We start from the raw sequence: 13323 nt of genomic DNA on the forward strand, positions 1-13323 counted from the left end.
AAATTCTGCTTAATAGCCATACAAAAAATGTGGTCAAGGTTTCCAAAACAGTAAACTTGTAACAGAAACTTTTCTGTCTGGGAATAAGGGCAGAGACACACGTGGAGATTCGACCGAAGTTGCCTTACGAGGATTAGTCGCCCGAAGGAGAGGCGATTTGTCGCCGGGCAACTAAATTTCCCCGAATCTCCATGTGTGCCTCTGCCTTAAACTGAAGTTGTAGGCTGGTGAGCTTGGAAGTGGTAACACTGGAGATCATCCGGTTAATGACTTTAATGTCCTTTTGTAATGCACCACAGAGTGAAATTAGTGTCCTGTATTCACTTGTTTATATACACACACACACCTACAAAATATAAGCCCAAGGGTTGATGTATGTTTTCCTGCTCTTAATTCTGTTAAGGAAAACAATGAATGACCTTAGAGCGAAAGGTATTAAACAGAGAACACACATTGTTCACAGAGGAGCTGTTCAGACATTCTTAAAATAAACAGCTACAAAGCGAACAATTTCCAGAGAGCTAAAAGACCACAGCAAAGCAAATCAGTTCCAGAACATTAACAGAGACAAATAAATCACATCCATTTAAGCACAGCAGTTATTTGAGATAGACCTTGGAAAGGAAATTCTTTAATAATCTGAAAAAATGTTTATTCCTTTGCAGGCTTGTTAATTGGTTGAAAAAGGCCAAACAATGTTTTATTTGTTGAAATATTTTTGAATAAATTTATAACTTGAATCAAAAACAAATAGCTGGTAGTCTGAATACAAATTTAGATACAGGTATAGGACCTCTAATTCAGAGGGCTTTGGACCTGGGGTTTTCCGGATAACAAATCTTTCCATAATTTGGATCTTCATACCTTAAGTCTACTAGAAAGTCATGTAAACATTAAATAAACCCAATAGGCTGGTTTTGCCCGCAATAATGATTAATTATATCTCAGTTTGGATCAAGTACAAGGTACGGTATTATTATTACAATGAAAAAGGAAATCAATTTTAAAAATCTCGATTATTTGATTATAATGGAGTCTATGGGAGATGACTTTTCCATAATTGGGAGCTTTCTGGATAATGGGTTTCTGGGTTAAGGGATCCCATACCTGTATATGGTAAATATTTAAGTACCTTTAAGGCAAATGGTACAGGCAAAAAAAAGCCCATAACCCAATACAATACATTTTTGTTTACCTTTTCAAACCAATTTTGAAGGAAAATCAAGCAAAAGACTAATTATAGAGAGAAGCAATTAGGGAAAAAAGTAGAGGCTCCCTATGTATAGTGCAGATCTGCAGACCCCAAAGTACTATCTATGTAGCACTGTTTAAAAAGCATATGATAAAGATCATTCATATTATAATTAAATAATAAGTGGTAATATATGGTCTCAGTAAATGTATTTATATATGTTTTTGGAATATTCAGGCTTAGTGTTTTGAGAAAAATTGGCAAAAAATTGTTAAATTACATTAGTATATGTATATTGCATTAGTTTGAAACAATGTTCTTCTGCTTTGCCCTGGGCTTAGCTGATTCATATCAACCTAAAAGCTAAAAGTGGATTATCACAAAAATAACATAATTTCTCTCCAGAAGACCTACACAGCTTGCAGTGGCTGCTGTGGTGTGTTTGTATTCAGAGCGAATGGGAATAACAGCTCAGCCAATGTGATAGGACAACATTACAGGTTACCATTTAATTTGTGATAAAATCTAATGATAATAATTAAAGAAATGTATCATGGAACTTTCACTCCAATACTGTTATAGATATTTGGCCTAAATCCAGCTTTAGGATTTTTCACAAGTGCAAAAAGAGCAACAAATATGCATACACATTTAGACTGAACTTTGTGATATATATATATATATATATATATATATGTATATATTAGAATTCTCAAGTCTATAGCTCCAGTCTTCTTCATCAACTATTGGTTAAAGTTACAGGGACCTACAGTTTGATATACTGGACTCTCTTACAGCCTTTACACAAGTCAACAGTGTGTTTTGGCTACTGCAGAACTACTCCCAAACAAGTGATGGGTCATACATTTTTTATTCCTGCAGGGCATCAGTGGAATATGAACTCAAAAAAAAGATAAAGATACAAAAAATCATCTTGGTGGGCCAAACAGAACCCTTTAAGTTTTATTAGTGAAAGTAAAATCATACTATTGTGGTTCTTTTTGGCCCACCAAGAGGAATCTGTGTGCACCCATCAATTTTTCTGCAGTAGTGGCCTTTGGTTGGAGAAGCTTTTGGATGTGGTGAGGACCAGGGCTTTATGGTAATGTGAAAGTTTGTGCAGGAAAGCATTATATTGATTTAAGCTCAGGCAGCCATATTCCCAAAGTCACTGAAGTATATCAGCTGCATCGATTGTGGTCTAATAATTCTAAAGGAATTCTAAATGCCTTTGTACTGTACTGTAAGATAAGCAAGGCCTCAAACATTTACAATGCCCATCTGTACTGTAAGATATACTTGTACAATAAGCACTCTCTCTTTAGCATTTTTAAACAATAATATGTTTAATATATTTCAGCTGCTGTACAGTGCTTAGTGCAGTGCAAAAGTATTATATTAAAAAAGTTATTCTTCATCTGCTGATGAGCCATGTTGGTGGGTGTCTGAAGCAGATGAGGAATTCTGATGAAAAAAAATAAAGGAAGGCAGCCACGCAAGTGTATGGCTGCTCATCCAGAATCCATCTTTTCCACCAGTGGGCCAATTAATCAGATACTGTGGAGGATCATCCAGTGTACACCCACATTATCCTACTAATATATTTTAGAAACTAGAGTTGCACTGTAGAAGTGCACCAACTGGAAAGCAACAAATGTTGCTTAAATTTACTTCACAGAACACAACTGCTACTGTAGAATTATAACTCAAAGGTTCCTACAATAGTTAGAAGGACAGAGGTTTATCCCTGGATATTATTAACAGACTCCTTATAATACGAGATGCAGATTCCATCCTCAGCACATGCATGATTCATGGTAAGGCTATACTGGCATTGTTAATAACATGTTTCTGCATCTTGCATTGAGGAACAATTGTATCGCTTTATCTTAAACTTCTTAACTTGGGCAAAATAATGTGGGTTTACAAATCTTATCTACATTTACAGTTAGAAATGTTCTCTTTCAGCAAGTTTGCATGTCATGTTTCTTACTTCCCCATATTGTTATAAACTCCAGCAAATATTAGTACTTCATAAAAGAGTAATAATTAGCTATTCACGTGCAATTATTTGGCTAATTTGAAGGGGAACAAAACAGCATACTTCTTTTCTTATTCCTCAATAACACAGTACAATAGATTCATATGTTGACATGAAACATTCTATCTGCAATCCTTGAATACGTTTAAATGCTTTTATATGTTAATATATTTTGTATTTTTGCAAAACAGTAGACATACCTGCTGGGAAAAATGCGGCAGGTTGTTGAAACTGTGCATTAGCCAAAGCCTGTTGATAGTGCAAGACACTAGGATTAAAAAGTGTACTGGCACCATTGCTTTTTTCAAGAGCTGGTCTCTTTGGTAAAGGATGAAGAACGCCAGGAGGAAAAGCCTGTTAATAAAGAATCACATTAAACTTGTAGAGTTTACAACGTAGGTGCGCACTTGCATAAACACACATAAAAATAATTATATGTAATCATAAGATTGGCAAAAACAATTCAAAATAAAAGATGTTCTGCCATGCACCTTAACCCAAACGAAGGCAATGCAGAATGAGTGAGATTTGGTTATTGGTTGCAAAAGCATGGATTTATTTATTAAGACTGTAGTGCCAGAACTACAGCTAAGAAATACTTAAGAAAGCATCAAAACAGCATATGTTTTTTGGTATTAAAACAATATTTATATGTGTGTGTGTGTGTTTTATAATATGCAGAAATTAAGCATTCAATCAAATCTTTTTGAAATAGCAAACAAAAAATTACCAGTAAATGAGGTTTGGTACAATTTAATCTTGTGAAAAAAAATTAAGCTCTTAAAGAAAAAAAAAATATATATATAAATAGTTTTTATGGACAAATGAGATGGCTACATACAACTCTGAACATTTCTGTACATTAATTATATGCATTGGTTGTCTAGATGATGTTAAAAAAGCAATAAAAAAAATATTAGTTGCTTCATTAAAAAAGCTACATGCAAAGCAAAAGGTGAAAGGTCAAAGTACCAGATCTACAGTTGCTTCGAGAGGTCGCTTCATTGCTTTGGCAGTCGACTGCGTCTTTTAATAACAGGCAGCGAGCACATGATGGCAGTGGGCCAATGGGATTCAAGCGAATTAACATACAGGTAAACAGCAAGCAGAGGTGCATCATGGGAACGGCATTGCATTGTGGATAGGTGAGAAGGAAAAAAATATTCTGAATGCAATATACAACATATAAAACACTAGGCATGCACAACAACAAAAATGTTTCTTTAAAGAAATGAATATTACAATTTTAATTAGTACTGAAGCAAAAAAGCATCTACTATACCTTAGTTTAAAGAAAAAAAAAAAAAGCATATAAGAGAGTAAAATACATGGGCTTGAAAATCAGGAAATCAGTTTAAAGCATTTCCAGGCTCTGGAAAGCAACCGCATATTAAGATATATTAACATTTTTGTTATATGCTTCTACTACTGCAAATGAGAAGTTAGTCACCATTTTTAGCCCAAAAAAATATTAGTTGCAACCTGAAGCATGTTTTCAATTGTATTTTACCACTCTTACAAGTATTTTATGCAATTTATTTATATGCCTGCTCATTTTAAAACAAAAGAATATATTAACTATCATCATTACATGGTTTTGTACTGTAGTGCCAATGTTGTCAGTGACATGTTTACAGTGTTATTAAATTGATTTAGAATTCTTCTGTTATTACTGTAGTATAATCATTTCCTTTTACCGTATATACTCGTGTATAAGCCGACCCGTGTATAAGCCGAGGTACCTAATTTACCTAAGAAAACTGGAAAAATGTATTGACTCGTGTATAAGCCTAGGGGCCCCATGTCAGATTTCAAAATGTGAATGTGACCCGGCCGCAACAATTGGGGGACACTGGGCAGGTACCTGTTAAAGGGTCCTCTGTCTACCCCTATTTCATGTTTGTTTCCCTCTGCCACTTCCCCCCCCTGCCCTCCCCATCTGTCGCTCTCCCCACCCCGGCCCTCACGTCTGCTGCTCATGGCCGGCGCCGCTACCCACGTGGCGGCCATGGGCGCCGCCATTTTGGGAGCGAACGCCGGCAGGGAAGGACGCGCCGCCCGGAGCTCCTGGACCTGCTCCAGGCGGCGACACAGTCAGTCACAGACAGTCCTGCTGGGGCCGCGGAAGGAGGTATGACCCGCGTATAAGCCGAGTTTGAGTTTTTCAGCACATTTTGGGTGCTGAAAAACTCGGCTTATACGCGAGTATATACGGTACATACATTTACCATATGCATACATAAACGGTACTCCATTAAAAATAAGAAACACTATCAATATATTTTTAGTGCAGATTTGGACAGCTTATAGCAATTTAGCTGTTACTGGAATACCGTTCCACAAAATGCCAAATACAGGTATGGGACCTGTTATCCAGAATGCTCAGGACCAGGGGTTTTCCGGATAATGGATCTTTCTGTAATTTGGATCTTCATACCTTAAGTCTACTAGAAAATCATGTAAACACCGAATAAATAGTAGGCTGGTTCGGCTTCCAATAAGGAATAATTATAAACAAACAAAAACATTAAATTGCTTTGCATCCATTATACATTCATTACATCTTAGTTGAGATCAAGTACAAGGTACTGTTTTATTATTACAGAGAAAAAGGAAATAATTTTTTACTATTTTGATTATTTGATTATAATGAAGCCTATGAGCCATATCCTTTCCGCAATTCGGAACTTTCTGGATAATGAGTTTCCAGATAACGGGTCAATACCTGTAGTACCCAATGAAAAGTAAAAATTCCCCACTCATGAGTACAGGTTTGTGGGCTATACGTTTGTCTTTCTGGAGTTAAGACTCCAGGCAGCAAACGCAAATGAATAACTATCAGATTGCAGTTTATAAATAGGCAGTAGGCAGCGTCAATGAATCACATAGTATCATGTATGTTTGGGAAGCTGTTAGATGCAGAGTAAAAGTTGCGTTAGCAAAAGAAAGCAGTACCACTGAAAGCAATTTCTCACTCTAAAGCTGACAAGCAAAAACAAACAAGAATTTCAGGACAATTAGCCTCCATGATTCTCATGTGTTTTTCAAGTGCATTATTTCTTAACTGCAAGTATGCGGAATCCAGTTCTGACCCGGCTAGTTTGCATAACTAAAACATTATATATTATGCCCATTATAAAACAAAATGTTGGTATATCAGATATTTATACATTAGATCAGCACATACACACTGACATAAACCTCACAAAAAGGCATTCTAAAAAAGTTGTCCTAATTTTGTCACATAAAAATGTCTAAATGTAGCATCATTCTGTTGTCTTTTTGTCAAATTGTCACAAGAAAATAACATTCATTATTCAGGCCAGTATGAGAAGACACAGAAATCTTGTGTTCATCTGGCAACAATAAGACTAGAACTTTGGAACAGGACTGATCTTGGCAGTCTGGTATTTCAGTAACAATTCATTATATGTTTAGGAATGATTTTCGGTGTTCAATAATGACAGCAAAATAAGTAGTAATGAAGACAATACTTCACAAAACCAGTATCTGTTCAGCACAACAGGCATAAATTAAATGATGACAGCTCTGTATCCAACATGTTACTATACAATGAAAAATTCTCTCTCTCTCTTTCTAGAGACACACAGAGAGAAACAGAGAACATAATATATCAATAAATTGATGTTTATTAACACACTGTTATTAAACATCAACTCACTGATAAGGAATTAAGAGAAGAATTTTCGTGGCTCTGTTAAATATTTCTCCCAAGTGTTAAACACCCTGCATGCCACCCCCACATTACAGCAACACCCTAAATAGAAAATCTTGTGTTCGTGATAAATTAATCATAGTTGTACACAGATAATTTGTATTTTATTTTCTTCAACCTTATGGGGCATATTTCAAAGATGTCTTAAATCAATGGGGCTGAGGAGAAATTCTTAAGTAAAAATAGGCGTAAAGAAAAACTATTTATCAAGATGTGTAAGGTTTTTGTTTTTTTTTACTCCAGAAAGATACACCATAATTTTACTCCACCTCAAATAAAAGTAAAGAACATGGACAAGTCAAGCAAAAGTATACAGTATTTATTATCACTGGAGGCAAACATCACCGGTGATGTTGCCCATAGTAACCAATCAGCACTTAGATTTGAACAGTTAGAAAACAAAAGCAAAGTTCCGATTGGTTGCTTTGAGCAAGGTTGTCTCTAATGTTAATAAATATGCCTCTTTGTGTATAATCAGGACAAAGGTTTATTGGCTTAAGGTGGCCATAGACTCCAAGATCCGCTCGTTTGGCGACATCGCCAAACGAGCGGATCTTTCCCCGATATGCCACTAAACTGCGTGGCTATATCGGGGGTAATTCGAACGTTCGGCCGTATGGCCGAACGATCGAATTACGATGCGCCAAGCGGCTCCGACGGGTCGGTCGGGTAAAAATCCAACCTTCCCGATCGATATCGTGGCCAGATATCGATCGGGAAGACCCGTCGGAAGCCCCCATACACGGGCAGATAAGCTGTCAAATCGGTCCAAACCGATATCGACAGCTTTATCTGCCCGTGTATGGCCACCTTTACTTACTAAAGCAGTGCAAAAAAATCAGTTTATTGCCAAAAATAACATCTTTACAGAGTTCCCATGCATTTGCCTGCAGATGAGTGCAATTTGCCCCTGCAAGCATAGGTTGGGACATAAGTGTACACTTGCAAACCCTTAACAGCATGTGATTATTATTATTATCTGACACAGCAAGGAGCAGCATAACTAGGGAAAGGAGCCCTGTCTCATGCACCTAACTAGGCAAAGCCAGCAAACTGCTTAATGGCACTTGTATATATAAGTACAGGTAGGTAGGCACCATAAAGTCTCATTAAGTCTCAAATACTAAAGTCCTTGCCCAGATTTTTGAGACTGCTAGTGCCTTTTTTCTATTTTATTTATAGAGGCATGATCAATGCATCGAATGGCAAAGCTTTAAATGACCTAGTAATGGCCCTGGGTACAATACCTACTTGTCAGCATTTAACATAATCTCCATGAACTGAATACAAGAAGCATGAGATTAGAATGGATTAAGGAGAAGTTAGTTGATACAAATTAGATTGGTGAGTTGCAGATATTAAGGTATAAGAGACAGTATTGGGAGACATAGATATCAGAGAAAAGCTTAAATAAGGTGCAGAGATGGGATCTTATCCATGATGCTTGGAACTTTCGGTTATACAGAAAAGGGATTTTAATTTGGAACAAAATAAACAAAATCTTTTGCTACAAGACATTATTATATTAAAGAGAAACAGCCAATAAGACAGAAATTAAGTATAGGTATGGGACCTGTTATCCAGACCTGCTATCTTTCTGAATTTGGATCTTCATGCCTTAAATCTACTAGAAAATCATGTAAACATTAAATAAACCCAACAGTATGGTTCTGCTTCCAATAAGGATTAATTATATCTTAGTTTGGATCAAGTACAAGATACTGTGTTATTATTACAGAGAAAAATTTGGATTAATCCGATAAAAAGGAGTCTAAGGGAGAAGGCCTTTCTGTAATTTGGAGCTGCATAACAGAATTCCGGATAACGGATCCCATACCTATATTAGAAGTCTTCGCACTACACAGTGGGTAGTAGTTTCCAGATTACAAATGTAATACTTGTATCACAAAACAAAGAGGGGGTATATATATATATATATATATATATATATATATATATATAAAATATATAATTTCGTAACAGACAGCACCTCATCTCAGACAAGCCATGCCATGGCTGCCCTTGTGCACGGATATAATTAGTGTATAGTCCAATCAAGAAAAACCAGCACCAAGGGTCTTTGGAAATGAAAAAAATTGTATTAAAACATATGTATCACCGACGTTTCGGTGGGACCGAAACGTCGGTGATACATATGTTTTAATACAATTTTTTTCATTTTCAAAGACCCTTGGTGCTGGTTTTTATATATGTTTTAATACAATTTTTTTCATTTTCAAAGACCCTTGGTGCTGGTCTTTATATATGGTTGCACATTAATTAGGCTTTGTCTTGAATGTTACTATAATATAAATTCTATGTAAAAGACATTTCAAACGACTAGGAGTATTTGCTGGATTAGAAAGCCTCTATTATTCGCATACTCTATGTGATGTGAAATGACAAGCCACGTTTATATCATGTAATTGTACCCATTGTTTAGTGCTTTGACTTTGACAATGACTTTTTATACACTAACAGCTGGGCAAAAGAATAAAAGGTTCAATGAATGCATTCAACTGAACAAACCATGCAGTAGGCCAAGAGAGCCGGAGCTACTGGTGCCAACCACGATGTAATGGAACAAGGTAGAGACTTTTATATCCCCCATTATATTGCTAGCAAAAAATCATTAAAGATGTCTCTTACCAGGACCTTTCAAATCATGTTAAAAATGTATACTGTATGTATTATTAAAGATGTATTAAGATGTATGTGGTGTTGGCTGGGCTTTTGTGCATTTAAATAGAACTCTTACCTCAAGGCAGATATAAAAACTGACTAAGCAGTTATACAGATCACTACAGACAGATATTGACTGCAGCTACACGCACAAGATAAGGAAAAGCAATGCAGTAAGCATGTTTAAACCATATGGCACCAAATCTTGCGCTACATCAGTAATGTTCCTTCACTGCACATCCTGCACTAGGGATAATGGAACAGGTAAATGTCATGCTTAGCAAGTTTCTCGTCATTTCTGGGACCCAGTCAGCACATTGTCTGGTGGCACAAAAACAAGTTCCAAAGAATGCTGGCTGCATACTGCTTGTGTATAATACACTGCTATAAAATCACAGTGGATGGTACTTATGCTGACAAACAAAAGAGCACAAGGGCATGAATTCAAAATATAACAGAACATATTGAAGAAAACTATTTCTCACATTTTTTCCTAGATTTTTTTCTTAGATTGACAAATAATTACAAATGTGCAGGAAACTATACATTTCAAGTACAAATTGGATCAAGTTTTCCCACATAAAAGAATTAGAATATGGAGTACAGGTATGGGACCTTTTGTCCAAAATGCTCGGGACATAGGGTTTTCTGGATAAGGGGTCTTTCTGGATCTCTATACCTTAAATCTACTAAAAAAACATTTGAACAGGGGATGCACCGAATCCACTTTTTGGGATTCGGCCAAATCCCAGAATCATATGCAAATTAAAGGAAAATATGGGAAAACATTTTTTACTTCCTTGTTTTGTAACAAAAAGTGACGTGATTTCCCTCCTCGCCCCTAATTTACATATAAAAATTAGTATTTAGATCCGGTTTGGCCAGGCACAAGATTCAGCCGAATCCTGCTGAAAAAGGCCAAATCTTGAACCAAATCCTAGATTCCGTGCATCCATAATTTAAACTTGAATTAATCCCAGTAGGCTGGTTTTGTTTTCAGTAAGGATTAATTATATCTTAGTTGGAATCAAGTACTGTACAAGGTACTGTTTTATTATTACAGAGAAAAAGAAAATAATTTTTAAAAATTTTGATTATTTTGGGGTCTTTGGGGCAAATTCACTAACCTTCGAAAATTCGCCAATAACGGCTTCGCTCACAGCGCAACATTTCGCCAGGCGTAGATTCTCCAGGACAACACTAATGCACTAAAATCTGAAGTTGCTTCCAGGGCACCGAACGCTGGCAAAGCTGCGCTAGTGTTACTGCGCCAAGTGAAACGAAGTTGCGCTATAGTTGGCTAATTTGCATACGGCGGGAAGTTAAAGTACAATAGACGTATATGTTGTAGCAAATACATTACACTGCACAAGCCCGGTAAACCTTAATAAAATAAAATAGAGTTGTTATATTGCCCTACACATGAGCCCAGTGTATAGTTTATGTGCCATAAGTTAGGAAATTTTATTTTTCAGCCTATCACCCTGAAAAAGGAAAAGACGCTAGCGTTTTTTTGGGACTTAGAAAAATTTTCAACAATTTTTGAGGAACTCCTATCTACTCTATTGCACTTCGCCTGGTCTGAGGTGGCGAAGGCAAGTCTGGCGCAAGAGGTAACGTTCAGTAAAATCCGCATCTTTGTGAATTTGCGTAGTTACGTCCATTCGCCAGAGCACAAATTCGCCAGGCTATCTCCTTCACTAGCGAAGTTATGTTACATTAGTATATCGGCAAAGTACTGAAATGATGTCACGCTGGCGAATTTTCGCCCGCATTAGTCACTTCGCCCTTTAGTAAATTTGCCCCTTTGAAAGATGGCCTTTCTGTTATTAGGAGCTTTCTCGATAAGGCTAAATGTGTCATTTTTACAGAGAAAAAGGACATAATTATTTAAAAAATTCAATTATTTAATTATAATGGAGCCTATGGGAGACAGCCTTCCCATAATTCAGAGCCTTCTGGATAACGGATCCTATACCTGTACAATGTTATCTGCTCACGCCTACATTTTATTGTAAATAATTTATTTTTTATTCTTTTAAATTTTAGGCTTTACAATTCAGGACCAACGTGATTTAATCTATAGGTTATTTGTTGTATTTTTGTATAAAATCTATATGTTCAATTTATACGCCATTCTATTTTACAGCTCAGCTAACTATGTTAGTGCTTATAAATATGTTATTAATAATGATATTAATGCAATGGTATGTATGGTATGCCTGTAGCACGTTTGCTCATTTGTTGCAAGTTTACTGTTTGTTTTACAGGATAAAATTATTAAAGGGGTGGTTCACCTTTAAGGTAACTTTTAGTATGTTATAGAATGACCAATTCTAAACTACTTTTCATTTGGTTTTCATTGTTTATTTTTTATAGTTTTATAATTATTTGCATTTTTCTTCTGACTCTCTGCAGCTTTCAAATGGGAGTCGCTGACCCCCTTCTAAAAAGCAAACGCTATGTAAGTTGTTGGTGCTTTATATATAAATGGTGATAAATAAATCTGTTTCCTACTCAAAGTTTCTTCTCCTTAGTCCACTATATGTGAATTGTGCCAAAAATGAAACATTTGCTCACTATCCATCATAAAATTGTGAAAATAATCTACAACACTTGCAAAACAGAAAGGCACATGAAGCAGCAGGAACTTTTTATGCTAATTTTATCCACCACTCACATTATGAACAATCAAAGCATGCCAGATGTTATAAGTGCACTTTAATTTTGATATATACCTCTAGCCTAGAATTACTTTTACTGCACTCTTTATAGACATCTACCAATAAATTAGCTCTAACACTACTGATGTTGTGCATCAGATGTGGGATAGAAAACACTTGTGAATTCAGAGCTATCAAGAAAATATATATAGACCTGTTTTGCTGAGCAGAACGGGGCAAACAGATACTGTAGCAAGTTGCCATTCCTTCGACAATACCATGCTCCTTACCATATTTCTGAGCATAAACAACGAGGAGGTTAGAGTTATGGGCACTTACCATCACTGTTGCAGCTGCGGCAGCTGCTTGAGCTGCCACGGCAGCCTGGTTGGCTTGATGTTGTGCAGCTTTGATTTTGGCCTGCAAATGTGCAGGAGGGTGAAAATATTTGCATTTCTCCCTCATGCAGCGACCCTTAATGTAATCCATACAAACGGTTACAGTGTTATCATTTGTATCAATCATCGTGCTGTCTGCAGGGTGAGCAAAGCGGCAATCAGTCTCTCCCCGTGCACAGTTTCCTCTTTGAAACTCCCTGCATACCTACATAGGGAAGACAAGGGCAAATCACTGGAGATCTGCCAATTAGCAGTTTTATAGCTTACATCAGCTTGAAATGTGGGATAGCAGACACATCACACTTACAACTCTATATTATTATGCAGAGGTACTTTCCACTGCAAAAACCATCATGAAGTAAAAATAATTATGTGGCAGACATAAGAGGCGGGGGTCATTTCAGTATAATGAGGATTTATGCACAAGATCAAGATAAAGTAAACATACTAGCATATAATTGACTAATGTTGTTCCTTTTAAAGGATGGGACAATTGGGGTCTTATGTCTTTGCAAGAGGTGTGTTTATCATGTAGGGAGGAGGTCAGCAAAAGGGGATGAGCTATTGTAATCACACAAAAACAGACCCAAGGATTGCTGTCCCCAGTGTAT

General features: G+C 36.5%; 1 protein-coding gene across 15 annotated transcripts in view; it reads right to left on the reverse strand.

Moving 5' to 3' along the window:
* LOC108708479 (muscleblind-like protein 2) overlaps positions 1 to 13323 on the reverse strand; it is a 105126-nt gene that overhangs the window by 10745 nt on the left and 81058 nt on the right. For 9 of the 15 annotated variants that reach the window (XM_041582413.1, XM_041582419.1, XM_041582414.1 and 6 more), the window contains exons 5-7: positions 12654 to 12917; positions 4206 to 4259; positions 3434 to 3587 (exon numbers count right to left, since the gene is read on the reverse strand). In XM_041582413.1, the coding sequence (XP_041438347.1) occupies positions 3434 to 3587; positions 4206 to 4259; positions 12654 to 12917 (472 nt within the window). The remainder of the gene's footprint in view (positions 1 to 3433; positions 3588 to 4205; positions 4260 to 12653; positions 12918 to 13323) is intronic. The other 6 variants (XM_041582421.1, XM_041582424.1, XM_041582422.1 and 3 more) reach the window with 2 other exon arrangements.

The sequence above is a fragment of the Xenopus laevis genome, chromosome 2L, assembly GCF_017654675.1.
Source record: "Xenopus laevis strain J_2021 chromosome 2L, Xenopus_laevis_v10.1, whole genome shotgun sequence".
Classification (NCBI taxonomy): domain Eukaryota; kingdom Metazoa; phylum Chordata; class Amphibia; order Anura; family Pipidae; genus Xenopus; species Xenopus laevis.